This window comes from Ranitomeya variabilis, chromosome 4 (genome assembly GCF_051348905.1).
Source record: "Ranitomeya variabilis isolate aRanVar5 chromosome 4, aRanVar5.hap1, whole genome shotgun sequence".
Lineage (NCBI taxonomy): Eukaryota > Metazoa > Chordata > Amphibia > Anura > Dendrobatidae > Ranitomeya > Ranitomeya variabilis.
The window spans coordinates 239,682,153-239,697,708 of NC_135235.1; the positions used below are offsets into that span (position 1 = coordinate 239,682,153).

General features: G+C 47.4%; 1 protein-coding gene across 2 annotated transcripts in view; it reads right to left on the reverse strand.

The window, feature by feature from the left end:
* Positions 1–15,556, reverse strand: part of LOC143770617 (msx2-interacting protein-like) — a 59,626-nt gene that overhangs the window by 22,039 nt on the left and 22,031 nt on the right. For both annotated transcript variants that reach the window (XM_077260423.1, XM_077260424.1), the window contains exons 3-4: positions 7,216–7,584; positions 4,981–5,205 (exon numbers count right to left, since the gene is read on the reverse strand). In XM_077260423.1, the coding sequence (XP_077116538.1) occupies positions 4,981–5,205; positions 7,216–7,584 (594 nt within the window). The remainder of the gene's footprint in view (positions 1–4,980; positions 5,206–7,215; positions 7,585–15,556) is intronic.

Here is a 15,556-nt window from a genome sequence, read left to right on the forward strand (position 1 = left end):
AGCCCTTCAGTGAATGCCGTAAAAAAAAAAAAAAAAAAAAGTAGCAAACAATGCTTTATCATCATACTGCTTAGAAAAACTGGAACACAATAAAAAAGACGAATGTAAATAAAAATAGCATCACTGAAAACGCCATCTTGTCCCACAAAAAACAAGCCTCTCTACAGCTTCATCAGTGGAAAAATAAAAGTTATAGATCTCAGAATAAAGAAATAAAAAAATATATTTTTACTATCAAAGTTTTTATTGTGTAAAAGCCAAAACTAGTGATGAGCGAGTGTACTCGTTACTCGGGCTTTCCTGAGCATGCTCAGGTGACCTCCAAGTATTTGTTAGTGTTCAGAGACCTGGTGGTAGAGTCGGCATACTCCTGTCCCCACAATGCACCTTCCAGGTCATCCCCCCAGTTCCATCACTCTTATTCCCTTCTTTTGAGGTCCACACCATCAGGCTCTTTCGTCCCCTCACCCTCAGAGTAGCGGTCATATACCGGCCCCCAGGCTCACCCACCCACTTCCTGGACCACTTATCAGCCTGGCTGCCGCACTTCATGTCCTCAGAACTTCCAACCTCAACATCCCCATTAACAGCCCCACTTACACATCTGCATCCCAGCTTCTATCACTAACCACTTCTCTAGGCCTCTCACAGCTCTCAACCTCTGAGACACACAAGGACGGTAACACCCTGGACCTGGTCTTTGTCCGGCTCTGCTCAATCTCCTACCTAGATAACTCACCGCTTCCCCTCTCTGACCACAACATTCTATCCTTCACACTCACAAATCCTCGCTCACCCCAGCACTCTCCTACCTACCACACATTCAGAAATCTACATGTTATTAACCCTCATACACTTTCAGACTCCTTGCACTCATCATTGTCCCCAATCTCCTTTTTCCTGTCCTGATCTGGCTGTACATCACTACAATGACACTCTTAGAAGCCCCCTGGACCAAGTAGCTCCCCCTCACCCTCAGAACCTCCAAGCACAGAGTAAAATAGCCCTGGCTCACATCGCAAACCAGATTTCTCCAGCGATGCTCTAGGAGTGCTGAACGCTTATGGAGGAAAACTCACACACCAGAAGACTTCATACACTTCAAATTTATGTTAAGGACCTATAACTCTGCCCTTCACCTCGCCAAGCAGACCTACTACACCACCTTGATCTCCTCACTATCCAACAACCCCAAGAAACTTTTTGACACCTTTCACTCCCTCGTCAGCCCAAAAGCATAAGCCCCTATAACAGACATTTGTGCTGATGACCTGGCCTCCCACTTTATAGAGAAAATAGACAATATCCGTTAGGAAATCCGCTCCCAGACACCAAGTGCAGTGTCTCCCATCCCTCCCTGCATTTCCCCTGGCTCACTCTCCACATTCGATCCCATCACAGAAGAAGTAGTCTCCAGGCTCCTCTCCTCTTCTCATCCGACTACATGCACTACCGACCCCATTCCCTCACACTTCCTCCAGTCTCTCTCTCCAGTAGTCACTACTCACCTAACTATAATCTTTAATCTCTCCCTCTCCTCTGGCATTTTCCCCTCCTCCTTCAAATACTCTATCATCACTCCATTACTAAAAAAAAACCCCACCCTCGACCCATCCTGCACAAATAACTACAGACCGGTCACCAATCTCCCCTTCATCTCTAAACCCTTGGAGCGCCTGATCTACGCCCACCTTACCCGTTACCTCTCCACTCATTCCCTCCTAGACCCTTCACAGTCCGGCTTCCGCCCCCTACACTCGACAAACTGCACTCATCAAAATGTAACGGTGACCACTCTCTGCTCATTTTTCTCGATCTCTCTGCAGCTTTCAACACTGTTGACCACCCTCTCCTACTCACTAGGCTCCAGTCACTAGGCATTAAGGACACTGCTCTCTCCTGGTTCTTCTCCTACCTTTCTGACAGCTCCTTCAGTGTATCGTTCTCTGGTTCCACTTCATCTCCTCTTCCTCTCACTGTCGGGGTACCTCAGGGCTCAGTCCTTGGCCCCCTTCTCTTCTCCCTCTACACAGTCCCAATTGGACAGACCATCAGCAGATTTGGCTTTCAGTACCATCCTTATGCTGATGATACACAACTATACACGTCATCCCCTGACCTTACCCCCGCTGTACTACAGAACGCCACTGACTGTCTGTCCGCAGTCTCCGATATCATGTCCGCTCTCTATCTGAAACTCAACCTCTCCAAAACTGAACTACTTCTGCTCCCGCCATCTACTAACCTCCCTAAACCTGACATTTCCCTCTCCATGGGTGGCACCATAATAACACCCCGGCAGCAGGCGCGCTGTCTGGGTGTTATGTCTGACTCCGATCTCTCCTTCACCTCCCATATACAATCTCTTGCCCGCTCGTGCCGCTTACACCTAAAGAACATCTCTAGAATCCGTCCTTTTCTCACCATGGAAACAACAAAAACCCCTCACTCTCGCCTTGATCCACTCTTGCCTGGACTACTGTAACGCTCTATTAATTGGCCTCCCCCTCACTCGACTTTCCCCTCTCCAGTCTATCCTTAATGCAGCAGCCAGGGTCGTCCATCTAGCTAATCGTTACTCGGATGATTATGCACGATGGACACGCGATTGACCTTTTATTCTCTGAAGGCGACATGCACTTTTAGTTTTTTTTTTTTTTTTTATGTGACAAGGTGCAGGAAAGCCCCAGCAAAAAAAATATACAAAGCAGGATAAGTTTACAGTAGGACCCTATGGGCAACGTCTGCAGCTGTAAAGCCTATACAGGAGCCTTGTAGCAGGATGTGCCATTACCATGAATCTATATACAGAGTGAGGCCCTGAATGCCGAGCACACAAGACCTGAGGGCTCAGTCACACGGCCATATCATGGCTGCATGTTCCACTCCGAGCGATGGAGACCATTCCTGACCAGATATAACAGTCTTCTATTTGCCTAGGAGGTTGTTAGATGAGGTGGGGAGACTCGCAGGGAACTGCGGCCGCTACAGGAATCAGAAAACATGTCTGCTATATGGTCATGTGAAGCCCAGAAACGTCAGCTCCTGCATCCACCTTGGCTGATCTATTCCTAGGGATCCTCCAATGTGCAGGGAACACAATTGTGCTTTCCACAGCCTCAGAAAACACATGGAAGCAGGTGCAGCCTGGGTATATCTGGTGGCCAGGACTCGGCGTCACATTGTACCTGGCAGGATAACACTCTGGACACCTTTCTACATTTCATACGGCTGGATCTCATCAAGTAGCCATAGACATCACATCATCTGTGTAGCTTAGTCCTAGCAGCAGGACCAGGAGGAGGCCGAGCTCAGGCGCCGGTAGATCAGTCTGAGGACGGGCTGTGCTGAAACATTGGGCTGTATAGCTCGAGTCAGGAGACTCGCAGTCCTGAAGTCACAGTCAGGACTAGGTCCATGATATACAGACATCTGCATCTGCCCTTAATTTACAATCAAAGAAGCATGGCGGGCTGAAACAAAAAGGTCTTCTAGATGTGATACAGCAAAGCTCAAAACCCCCTCGTAGAAGCTGAACACACAAGCGAAAGCTAATATTCCACCTGACTAATAACGGCTGAACCAAAGTCCATCAGCGTCTCCTGATGACAGATGGGGAGGAGAAGGATCAAACGCGGCAGGCTAACACCAGAAATCCTTCCTTCCTTCAATATATAGATCACTACGGGAGGGGTCTTATTCCCATCAATGGAGGTGAATCATAAACCGCTAAATCACTTCATAGCAAGAATTCACACAAACAAACATTCACACAAACAGACAGCAAGAAAAAAGAAAATCCAACTATTTCCTGGGAAAACCCATTAATAGGCAGCAAAGGAAACAAACGTAACACAAGATATTAAAAATATAAAACTTTGCTGCTTACAATCTTGGAATCTACAAGATAAACGTACAGCAAAAGCCATGAATGGTGCAAAGTGACCAACGGCATCCAACAGAGGACATTAGCACGGAACGACTGTCCAAACCAAGCACAGTCGCTCGTGACATCATGGCGTTACCGGAGATTAAGGTGCACCTACCCACATGATGGTTTTCCACCCATCTCCAAGTTCCCTCCTCTCCTCTGATCGACAGCTCTGGTTCTATAGAGTAGAGGACAAGGAGGTGGGAAGGTGCACCGAAATGTCTGGCCGCCATGATGCCCCGAGCGCTCGGACTTGGCTTGAACAGTCATCCTGTGCCGACAGACGCCCTGCATACGACCGCAAACATAACAGTTCTAGAAGATGATCAGCAGTCATTTAAGAGGCAGTTTAGACCGATGAACACCACTTCCACAGAACGATCGTAAAATAGCGCAGATCATCATCCTCAGCAGCCACATGCTGATAAAACACAACCCGAGGGATACAGTGAACTATTCGGTCGTCAGAGTTTTCACCTTTTGAGAGTTGTTTTTTTTTTTTTTTTTTTAACAGCGACGGCAGTGCAATAAAAATGTTAATCACTGTAAGAAACAACAATTAAACTTTAGATTTAGTAATAATAGATGGACATTTACTGTGTAGAAGTTGTCTTCAAAGTTGCACCAATGCAAATAGAGACAAGTTGCATAATTAGCATATTTCCCAGAGGAGCATTGCGGCTTTAAGTCTCCTCATCTTGGCATGCTTAACATGTCAATCTCTGCAAGGAGAAATGATACTTCTTAGATATCTGTCGGACGCCTCTCACACAACCAAACCAGGTCTCCGCTTTGCAGTGACGAGGGGCAGGACCCTGAAACACCGTGTCTGCAAACGGAGATTCTGGCGTGGCTATTATCCTAAGTCATGTGACAAGGCTGGTTATAAATGGTTAACATTCACTTGTAGGATTGCTACTTCCAATAGGTGGCACTAGAGTTCTAGCTCTCTTCCTCTCTGAATTGACAATTTGTATAATTACCAATGCAAATAAAGTGACAAGATGAATCCCCATAAGATAACCTAAGCACAGCTGTGGGCAACCTACCTGTCACTACTGGTACTACTGCTGAGAGAATCACTACTAGACGATCTACTCCGAGAGCCGCTGCCGCTGGGGGATCTTGCAGGCCTGGATGCTTGGCTGGCCAGCCGCTGGGGGGACTGGTTCCTTGACTGCGATGAATGAGGCGAGCGGCTCCGGCTGTGCTGGTAGTTCCGTTTAGGTCGCCTGCCTCGTGCCTTTCGTGACGCGTCAGTCCGGTAAATATCCCTGTGAAATAGCACCGAATATCATCCTCAGCAGCACACTTCCTGTAAGCAGCACACGCTGAAAAAATGCAGCTCTTAGGCAATGTTCACACGTTGTGTGTTTGATGCATTTTCCCCCACAGGCAAATCTGCACTTTTGGCAGAAAGAAACTTGCATAAAAAAAGTGAGTTTTGCTTAGTTTTTGTTGCGTTTTGTCATGGTATATCTGTCTCTTGTTCATGCTGATAAAGTTTAGTGCGTAAAAAAACAAACAAACAAAAAATCTGATTCCACTTCAGGTTTCGGCACCAAAATCCGATACCTGCATTTTGTCAGCTTTTTTTGCACCGCCCATTGCTTTTAGATTTGGTGCGTTTTTTCTGTGCGGATTTGCAGCAAAACCTGATGCCAGCAATGTGAATGAGAAACCTAAAGTGTCATGCACAGATTTTGTGCAAAAAATAATCTGCAGCAAGTCAATCCTCTGAGCGTTTTTCCTGCCAAGAGATGCAGAAATGGTGCAGAAACTTTACGCAACGTGTGAACCAACCCTTAGGCCATGTGCACACGCTGCGGATTCCATTGCGGAATTTTTGCGTTTTTGATAAATCTGCAGTGCAAAACCGCTGCGGTTTTTACTGTGGATTTATCGCGGTTTTTAGTGTGTTTTTTCACCTGCAGTTTCCTATTGGAGCAGGTGAAAAAACGCTGCGGATTCCGCACAAAGAATTGACATGCTGCGGAAAATAAACCGCTGCGTTTCCGCGAGTTTTTCTGGAGAATGTGCACTGTGGATTTCATTTCCCAAAGTATTACATGGTACTGTAAATGCATGGGAAACCGCTGCGGATCCGCAGCTGCGGAAACGCTGCGGATCTGCAGCAAAATCCGCAGCGTGTGCACATACCCTTAGGCTCAGTGCACACGTCGCAGAATTGCTGCAGAAATTTCCACGGCAATTCTGCAACTCCTGCCGCGGGTATATCGCATGCGGAATTGGCATGCATATTGCTGCTAAAAACTAGTGTTTTGCAAGCATAATTAGCTTGCAGAACGCTAGCGTTTTCCAAGCGATCTGTAGCATCGCTTGGAAAACTGATTAACAGGTTGGTCACACTTGTCAAACATAGCGTTTGACAAGTGTGACCAACTTTTTACTATTGATCCTGCCTATGCAGCATCAATAGTAAAAGATAGAATGTTAAAAATAATAAAAAAAAAAGGTTCTTCTCACCTTCCGAAGGCAGCCGATCTCCTCAGCGGCTTCCGTTCCTATAGATGCTTTGTGTGCAGGACCTGCGATGATGCCACGGTCACGTGACCGCGACGTCATCGCAGGTCCTTCACACACAGCATCCCTGGGAACGGAAGCGGTAGCGTGCACCACAGAGGTGGGAAGACTCCGGGGCCATCAGAAGGTGAGTATATCACTATTTTTTATTTTAATTCTTTTTTTTTACCAATTATATGGTGCCCAGTCCGTGGAGGAGAGTCTCCTCTCCTCCACCCTGTGCACCAACCGCACATGATCTGCTTACTTCCTGCATGGTGGGCATAGCCCCATGCAGGGAGTAAGCGGATCAATGCATTCCTAGTTGTGCGGAATCCCCGCGATTCCACAAATGTAATGAACATGCTGCATTTTTTTCGGAATGCGATTCCGCTCAGGAAAACAACGCAGCATGTGCACAGAAAATGTGGATTGCATTCTATTAAATAGGATGCTTAATGTGAGCGTTTTTTTTTGCGGTTTATAGCGAAAAAAACGCAAAAAATCTGCTACGTGCGCACACAGCCTTACAGATACAGTGGACGATCCTGTCATCACCTTTTGGGTGTTTGTTAAACAGTGACAGCAGAACAATACAAATGTTAATCACTGTAAGAAACAATTATACATTAGATTTAGTACTAATATATGGACATTTACTAACTTCTCGTGGAAGTTGTCTTCAAAGCTTCACCAAAGCAAATAAAGTGACAAGATAAAAGCCCATGATACAACCCAAGCACAGCTGTGGCAAGACTTACCTGTCACTAGTGGTACTTCTACTGCTGCTGCTTCTGCGCGAATCAGTACTCCTGCTGCTGAAAGAATCACTACTAGAGGATCTACTCCATGAGCCGCTGGGGGATCTTGCAGACCTAGATGCTCGGCTGGCCCGTCGATGGGGGGACCGACTCCTTGACTGGGATGAATGAGGCGAGCGGCTCCGGCGGGACTTCCGTTTAGGGCGCCTGCTTCGTGCCTTTCGTGAAGAGTCAGTACGGCTTGGACTCCGCGAAGAATTAGAGCTTATTCCATGTAAGGTCCGGCCAAGTGGGTCAGGATAGTAACCCAGATAAAAGTGTCGTGCCCACTCATGGTGCCCAGAAGAACGCTCCGATGTATCAGAAGCCCTGTGATTAAAGAAAGAAAAGAAGGAGGAACGATCAGTCTCCCATCACAAAGAAAGAATACAAAAATACAATTAAAGGGAAGGTGCCGAGTTTTTATAGTTAAAAAAAATAAAATAATAAAAGAATGTTACAAAACAAGTTGTCTTATATAGGATTTATGTTCTGTGTGTTTTTTCTTTAAATTTTTTTTTTTTAATGCTGACATTTTACTTTGCAGGTCTGTAAAGGTCACAGCACGACATTTACAATCTGGCAGCACAGCAGCCCCTGGGCATGGGAGACCGCCATATCAGCGGTGCACACCTCTGTGGGCTGCCCAATTCACAGCTGTAGGGGTGGCTGGGCGCCATTTTCTTATAGCCCAGTGCTATCCGCTGAGCTCCACTCGTACTCCATTACAGGACCTGTTATGCCAGTGTTGAGGAGAACAGGCTGCGGACGCCAGAAAAGATGGACAGAAGAGCAGCAGACACCAGTGAAGAGAAGCGTCGAGTAACAGAGGAGTGGTGTGGACCAGAGGAGAGGTGACGACAGAAGCAGAGACAACAGCAGGGGCCAGGGCGGTGGTGTCACCCTTCAGCAAGATAGGATGGTGCAGCCTTCAGGAACGTAATGGGGGGGGGGGGGGGAGGGAGGCGTGGAATGTGATTGCGGGAGGGAGGCGTGGAATGTGATGGGGAGGGAAGGAGGCGTAGAATGTGATGGGGAGGGAAGGAGGCGTGGAATGTGATGGCGGGAAGGAGGCGTGGAATGTGATGGGGAGGGAGGGAGGCATGGAATGTGATGGCGAGAAGGAGGCATGGAATGTGATGGCGAGAAGGAGGCATGGAATGTGATGGAGGGAAGGAGGCATGGAATGTGATGGGGGAAGGAGGCATGGACTGTGATGGGGAGGGAAGGAGGCGTGGAATGTGATGGGGAGGGAAGGAGGCGTGGAATGTGATGGGGAGGGAAGGAGGCGTGGAATGTGATGGCGAGAAGGAGGCATGGAATGTGATGGCGAGAAGGAGGCCTGGAATGTGATGGGGTGAAGGAGGCCTGGAATGTGATGGGGTGAAGGAGGCATGGAATGTGATGGGGGTGAAGGAGGCATGGAATGTGATGGGGTGAAGGAGGCATGGAATGTGATGGGAGGAAGGAGGCATGGAATGTTATGGCGAGAAGGAGGCGTGGAATGTGATGGGGGGGAAGGAGGCATGGAATGTGATGGGGAGGGAAGGAGGCGTGGAATGTGATGGGGAGGGAAGGAGGCGTGGAATGTGATGGGGAGGGAAGGAGGCGTGGAATGTGATGGGAGGAAGGAGGCATGGAATGTTATGGCGAGAAGGAGGCGTGGAATGTGATGGGGGGAAGGAGGCGTGGAATGTGATGGGGGGGGAAGGAGGCGTGGAATGTGATGGGGAGGGAAGGAGGCGTGGAATGTGATGGGGAGGGAAGGAGGCGTGGAATGTGATGGGGAGGGAAGGAGGCGTGGAATGTGATGGCGAGAAGGAGGCATGGAATGTGATGGCGAGAAGGAGGCATGGAATGTGATGGAGGGAAGGAGGCCTGGAATGTGATGGGGTGAAGGAGGCATGGAATGTGATGGGGGTGAAGGAGGCATGGAATGTGATGGGGTGAAGGAGGCATGGAATGTGATGGGAGGAAGGAGGCATGGAATGTTATGGCGAGAAGGAGGCGTGGAATGTGATGGGGGGAAGGAGGCGTGGAATGTGATGGGGGGGAAGGAGGCATGGAATGTGATGGGGGAAGGAGGCATGGGATGTGATGGAGGGAAGGAGGCATGGGATGTGATGGGGGAAGGAGGCATGGAATGTGATGGAGGGAAGGAGGCACGGAATGTGATGGGGAGGGAAGGAGGCGTGGAATGTGCTGGGGAGGGAAGGAGGCGTGGAATGTGATGGCGAGAAGGAGGCATGGAATGTGATGGGGGGAAGGAGGCATGTAATGTGATGGGGGGAAGGAGGCATGTAATGTGATGGGGAAGGAGGCATGGAATGTGATGGGGAGGGAAGGAGGCGTGGAATGTGATGGGGAGGGAAGGAGGCGTAGAATGTGATGGTGAGAAAGAAGGCATGGAATGTGATGGGGGGAAGGAGGCATGGAATGTGATGGGGTGAAGGAGGCATGGAATGTGATGGGGGTGTAGGAGGCATGGAATATGATGGGGGTGAAGGAGGCATGGAATGTTATGGCGAGAAGGTGTGGAATGTGATGGGGGAAGGAGGCGTGGAATGTGATGGGGGAAGGAGGCATGGAATGTGATGGGGGAAGGAGGCATGGAATGTGATGGAGGGAAGGAGGCATGGGATGTGATGGGGGAAGGAGGCATGGAATGTGATGGGGAGGGAAGGAGGCATGGAATGTGATGGGGGTGAAGGAGGCATGGAATGTGATGGGGGAAGGAGGCATGGAATGTGATGGGGGAAGGAGGCATGGAATGTGATGGGGGAAGGAGGCATGGAATGTGATGGGGGTGAAGGAGGCATGGAATGTGATGGGGGTGAAGGAGGTATGGAATGTGATGGGGTGAAGGAGGCATGGAATGTGATGGGGGTGAAGGAGGCATGGAATGTGATGGGGTGAAGGAGGCATGGAATGTGATGGGGTGAAGGAGGCATGGAATGTGATGGGGTGAAGGAGGCATGGAATGTGATGGGGTGAAGGAGGCATGGAATGTGATGGGGGTGAAGGAGGCATGGAATGTTATGGAGAGAAGGAGGCGTGGAATGTGATGGGGGTGAAGGAGGCATGGAATGTGATGGGGAGGGTAGGAGGCATGGAATGTGATGGGGAGGGTAGGAGGCATAGAATGATGGGGGTGAAGGAGGCCTGGAATGTTTTTATTTATTTAAAAATAAACATGAGAAACTTACAGAAATCATCTAACTGGTAGTTTGCTTTCTGCTCCCTGAAGGGGGGGGTGAATGGAGTTGGTGGAATACATCAGCTTCTCAGGCTGCCCCCATTATGTGAACACCATTCTCTCTATACAGCCCTAATTTATAGCTTTGGTCTGGAGGTCAGGGCTCTAGACCAGCCCCTCAAGTTAATATCATAATTGCTTGTTTTTTTAATTGGACCACGGCCACGCCCCCAATGAATATATTCTTTTCTCTTGAGATCCTTTGGTAAGAGTTCTCACAGAGATACTATCAGGCCGTAATTGACATCTCTCTTCCAAGAGCTAGGAGGTGTCAAGTGTTACCCTTTCTTATTGGTCCTAGCTAGACCCCCTGGTGAGATTGGAGACAGAAGTCTACTTGTCTCAGGAAAATACATATTAAACACCTGGGTGAGAACCTGCAGCCTTCAGGACAGATGTTCCTAGTCATACAATACCTATACATAAGGTCACTGCATATGTATCTATATAATCATCTAAGGGGTACTTCCGTCTGTTTGTCTATTACGGAAATCCTGCGTCGCAGGCCGCGACCAATCAGAGACAGGCTTAGTCCGGTCACGAATTGGCCCCTCCCTATATAGATATGCTAAAAATAATAAAACAAAAATAAAAAATTTTGCTATTCTCATCTTTCGGCGTTCACCGATGCGCGCGATGCGATGCATGAGACCGCTAAGTCATCTGGGTAATTTTGCAATGCATCACTGAGAACGGAAGCTGGCGGCAGCATAGCGCGTATCGGACAGCTTTGTTGGACGCCGGAGGGCGAGTATATAACTATTTTAATTTTTTTCTTTAAACAGGGATATGGTGCCCACACTGCTATATACTGCGTGGCCAGTGCTATATACTACGTGGCCGTGCTATATACTACGTGGCCGAGCTATATACTACGTGGCCGAGCTATATACTACGTGGCCGAGCTATATACTACGTGGCCGAGCTATATACTAGGTGACTGTGCTAAGCGCGACGTACATACATACATATTCTAGAATAACCGATGCGTTAGAATAGGGTATATATATACCGTATTTTTCCGACTATAAGACGCACTTTTTTCCTCCAAATTTGTGGGTGCGTCTTATAGTACGGATATAGCATGTGGGGAGGGGGGCAGCAGCGAGTGGGATCGCAATAATATCCCACTTCAGGATGTCCCTGCTGCCGGAATCAGCTGCTGGGGAAACCACATGGCCCGCGCTGATTAAGTGCAGTGAATATTCATTAGCGGCTCCCCGCCCACCGATCAGCTGAGCGGTGAGCAGCAAATGAATACTGCACTTAAGCAGCAACACACAGTTTCCCCAGCACTGATTCTGGGGAGAATCTGTGTGTCCGGGGGAGGAGGCAGCAGCAGCAGGGGCCAGGAGATCGCTGCATACCTGCCTGTGCTGGACGCTGAGCTGTCTGTGGTGCACAAGGAGGACCTGTGTGATGTCAGAAGTGGGCGGGCTGGAGCATCACATGGCAGCTCAGAGACCTCCCTCTTCTGACATCATCATAGGTCCTTCAGACTCCCACCTAGAATCTGCAGCTTCCTCTTATGTCCTGCGCGTGCGCTGTGGAAAGGCAACAAGAGAGAGGGCTCTGTGTGTGCAGCCATGGGATGCTCCAGCTTTTACCTCACCACAGGCTGGCTCCCACAATTAAGAGGTTAGTCTTTACAAAACACAATAAAGCACTCTGCCACTCCTTTGGTGAACTATAACTCCCAGCATGTCATAGGATCTGCAGGACATGCTGGGAGTTATAGTTCTCCCATGGGATTTTAAAGCAGCACTCCAGTGTTATTTTGCAGTGCTGGAGTGGTGCTTTCACTATAAGCCCTGTGCCCCCATTCTTATACTCACCCTCCAGTGTCTTCATATAGTATACAGACACCACACTGGTCCCGCAGCTTCCAACATAATAACGTACTATTATATATAATAACACCACATATAATAGTATGTTATTTATGTTATTAAATATTTTACCACTTTTTTTTGCTTCAAATATTTTTTTCCCTATTTTCCACCTCTAAAACCTGGGTGCGCCTTATAGTCCGGTGCGTCCTATAGTCCGAAAAATACGGTATAGGTGTGTGTGTATGTGTATATGTATATATGTATATATGTATATATGTATGTATGTATATATATATATATATATATATATATATATATATATATATATATATATATATATATATATATATATATATATATATATATATATATACACACACACACACACACATACATACAGATATATATATATATACATACACAGTGCCTAAAGGTAGTATTCAACCCCCTGCAGATTTAGCAGGTTTACACATTTGGAATTAACTTGGCATTGTGACATTTGGACTGTAGATCAGCCTGGAAGTGTGAAATGCACTGCAGCAAAAAAGAATGTTATTTCTTTGTTTATTTTTTTTTTAAATTGTGTAAAGTCTTTTCAGAGGGTCATTTATTATTCAACCCCTCAACCCACCAGAATTCTGTTTGGTTCCCCTAAAGTACTAAGAAGTAGTTCAGGCACAAAGAACAATGAACTTCACATGTTTGGATTAATTATCTCTTTTTCCAGCCTTTTCTATTTAAGACCCTCTCCAAACTTGTGAACAGCACTCATACATGGTCAACATGGGAAAGACAAAGGAGCATTCCAAGGCCATCAGAGACAAGATCGTGGAGGGTCACAAGGCTGGCAAGGGGTACAAAACCCTTTCCAAGGAGTTGGGCCTACCTGTCTCCACTGTTGGGAGCATCATCCGGAAGTGGAAGGCTTATGGAACTACTGTTAGCCTTCCATGGCCTGGACAGCCTTTGAAAGTTTCCTCCCGTGCCGAGGCCAGGCTTGTCCGAAGAGTCAAGGCTAACCCAAGGACAACAAGGAAGGAGCTCCGGGAAGATCTCATGGCAGTGGGGACATTGGTTTCAGTCAATACCATAAGTAACGTACTCCACCGCAATGGTCTCCGTTCCAGACAAAGCCCGTAAGGTACCTTTACTTTCAAAGCGTCATGTCAAGGCTCGTCTACAGTTTGCTCATGATCACTTGGAGGACTCTGAGACTGACTGGTTCAAAATTCTCTGGTCTGATGAGACCAAGATCGAGATCTTTGGTGCCAACCACACACGTGACGTTTGGAGACTGGATGGCACTGCATATGACCCCAAGAATACCATCCCTACAGTCAAGCATGGTGGTGGCAGCATCATGCTGTGGGGCTGTTTCTCAGCCAAGGGGCCTGGCCATCTGGTCCGCATCCATGGGAAGACAGATAGCACGGCCTACCTGGAGATTTTGGCCAAGAACCTCCGCTCCTCCATCAAGGATCTTAAGACGGGTCGTCATTTCATCTTCCAACAAGACAACGACCCAAAGCACACAGCCCAGAAAACCAAGGCCTGGTTCAAGAGGCAAAAAATCAAGGTGTTGCAGTGGCCTAGTCAGTCTCCTGACCTTAACCCAATTGAAAACTTGTGGAAGGAGCTCAAGATTAAAGTCCACATGAGACACCCAAAGAACCTAGATAACTTGGAGAAGATCTGCATGGAGGAGTGGGCCAAGATAACTCCAGAGACCTGTGTCGGCCTGATCAGGTCTTATAAAAGACGATTATTAGCTGTAATTGCAAACAAAGGTTATTCCACAAAATATTAAACCTAGGGGTTGAATAATAATTGACCCACACTTTTATGTTTAAAATTTATAAAAATTTAACTGAGCAACAAAACTTTTTGGTTTGTAAGATTTATGCATCTGTTAATAAATCCTGCTCTTGTTTGAAGTTTGAAGGCTCTAACTTATTTGCATCTTATTAAACCTGCTAAATCTGCAGGGGGTTGAATACTACTTTTAGGCACTGTATACATACATATATATACACTTATATACTAGATGGTGGCCCGATTCTAACGCATCGGGTACTCTAGAATATGTATGTCCACGTAGTATATTGCACAGCCCACGTAGTATATTGCCCAGCCACGTAGTATATTGCCCAGTGATGTAGTATACAGCACAGAGCCACATAGTATATTGCCCAGTTACGTAGTATATTGGCCAGTTACATAGTATATTGCCTAGTGACGTAGTATACAGCACAGAGCCACGTAGTATATTGCACAGCCACGTAGTATATTGCCCAGTGACGTAGTATATTGGCCAGTGACGTAGTATATTGGCCAGTGACGTAGTATATTGGCCAGTGACGTAGTATATTGGCCAGTGACGTAGTATATTGGCCAGTGACGTAGTATACAGCACAGAGCCACGTAGTATATTGCCCAGCTACGTAGTATATTGCCCAGCCATGTATGACACAGGTAAAAAAAATAAAGAATAAACATACTGTATACTCACCTTCCGCAGGCGCGTTGTAGCTCTGTCGCCTGTGTGGGGTGCAGGTGGCAGCTTCCGGTCCCAGGGTGTGATGACGTCGCGGTCACATGACCGTGACGTCATGGCAGGTCCTTGTCGCGCAGGACCTGTGATGACGTCGCGGTCACATGACCGTGTTGCGGTCACATGACCGTGACGTCACGGCAGGTCCTTTCCGCGCAGGATTTGTGATGACGCATTCCTTTCATTAACTGCTCAAACAGATCTGAGTAGTGAGGTCTCGGTAGCATAACTTTTCCTTTTTGGCAGCATTGAGTAAACTGATTGTCAGATGGTTTTTCATCAATGAAATTCAGAGAGTCGCATTTAGAGCAAACTGCATTCATATTCCCACAGTAGTGTTCATGAATTGTACTTTCATTGTCTGTTACCTAATGTGCAAGTTGTTGAATATTGTCCTGGTCGTGCCTCAGTTAGTAGAGCATTCGTTTTTTATGAATTTGGCGATCATGTTGTTCCTGTCGTAAAACAGTTTGTTGTGGTGTCTCCTGTTGGCGACGGTGTCTGTGAGATTCCACATCCTGGGCTTGTCTGGCGGCAGTTTGTTGTGGTGTCTCCTGTTCCGGATGTTGTCATTTTCTTGCTGCTGCTGCTTTTCTGTCATCCTCATTGGCGTATTTTCGTTTACGACCCATTCTAAGATAGAAACACAGGGAGATGCCGCCC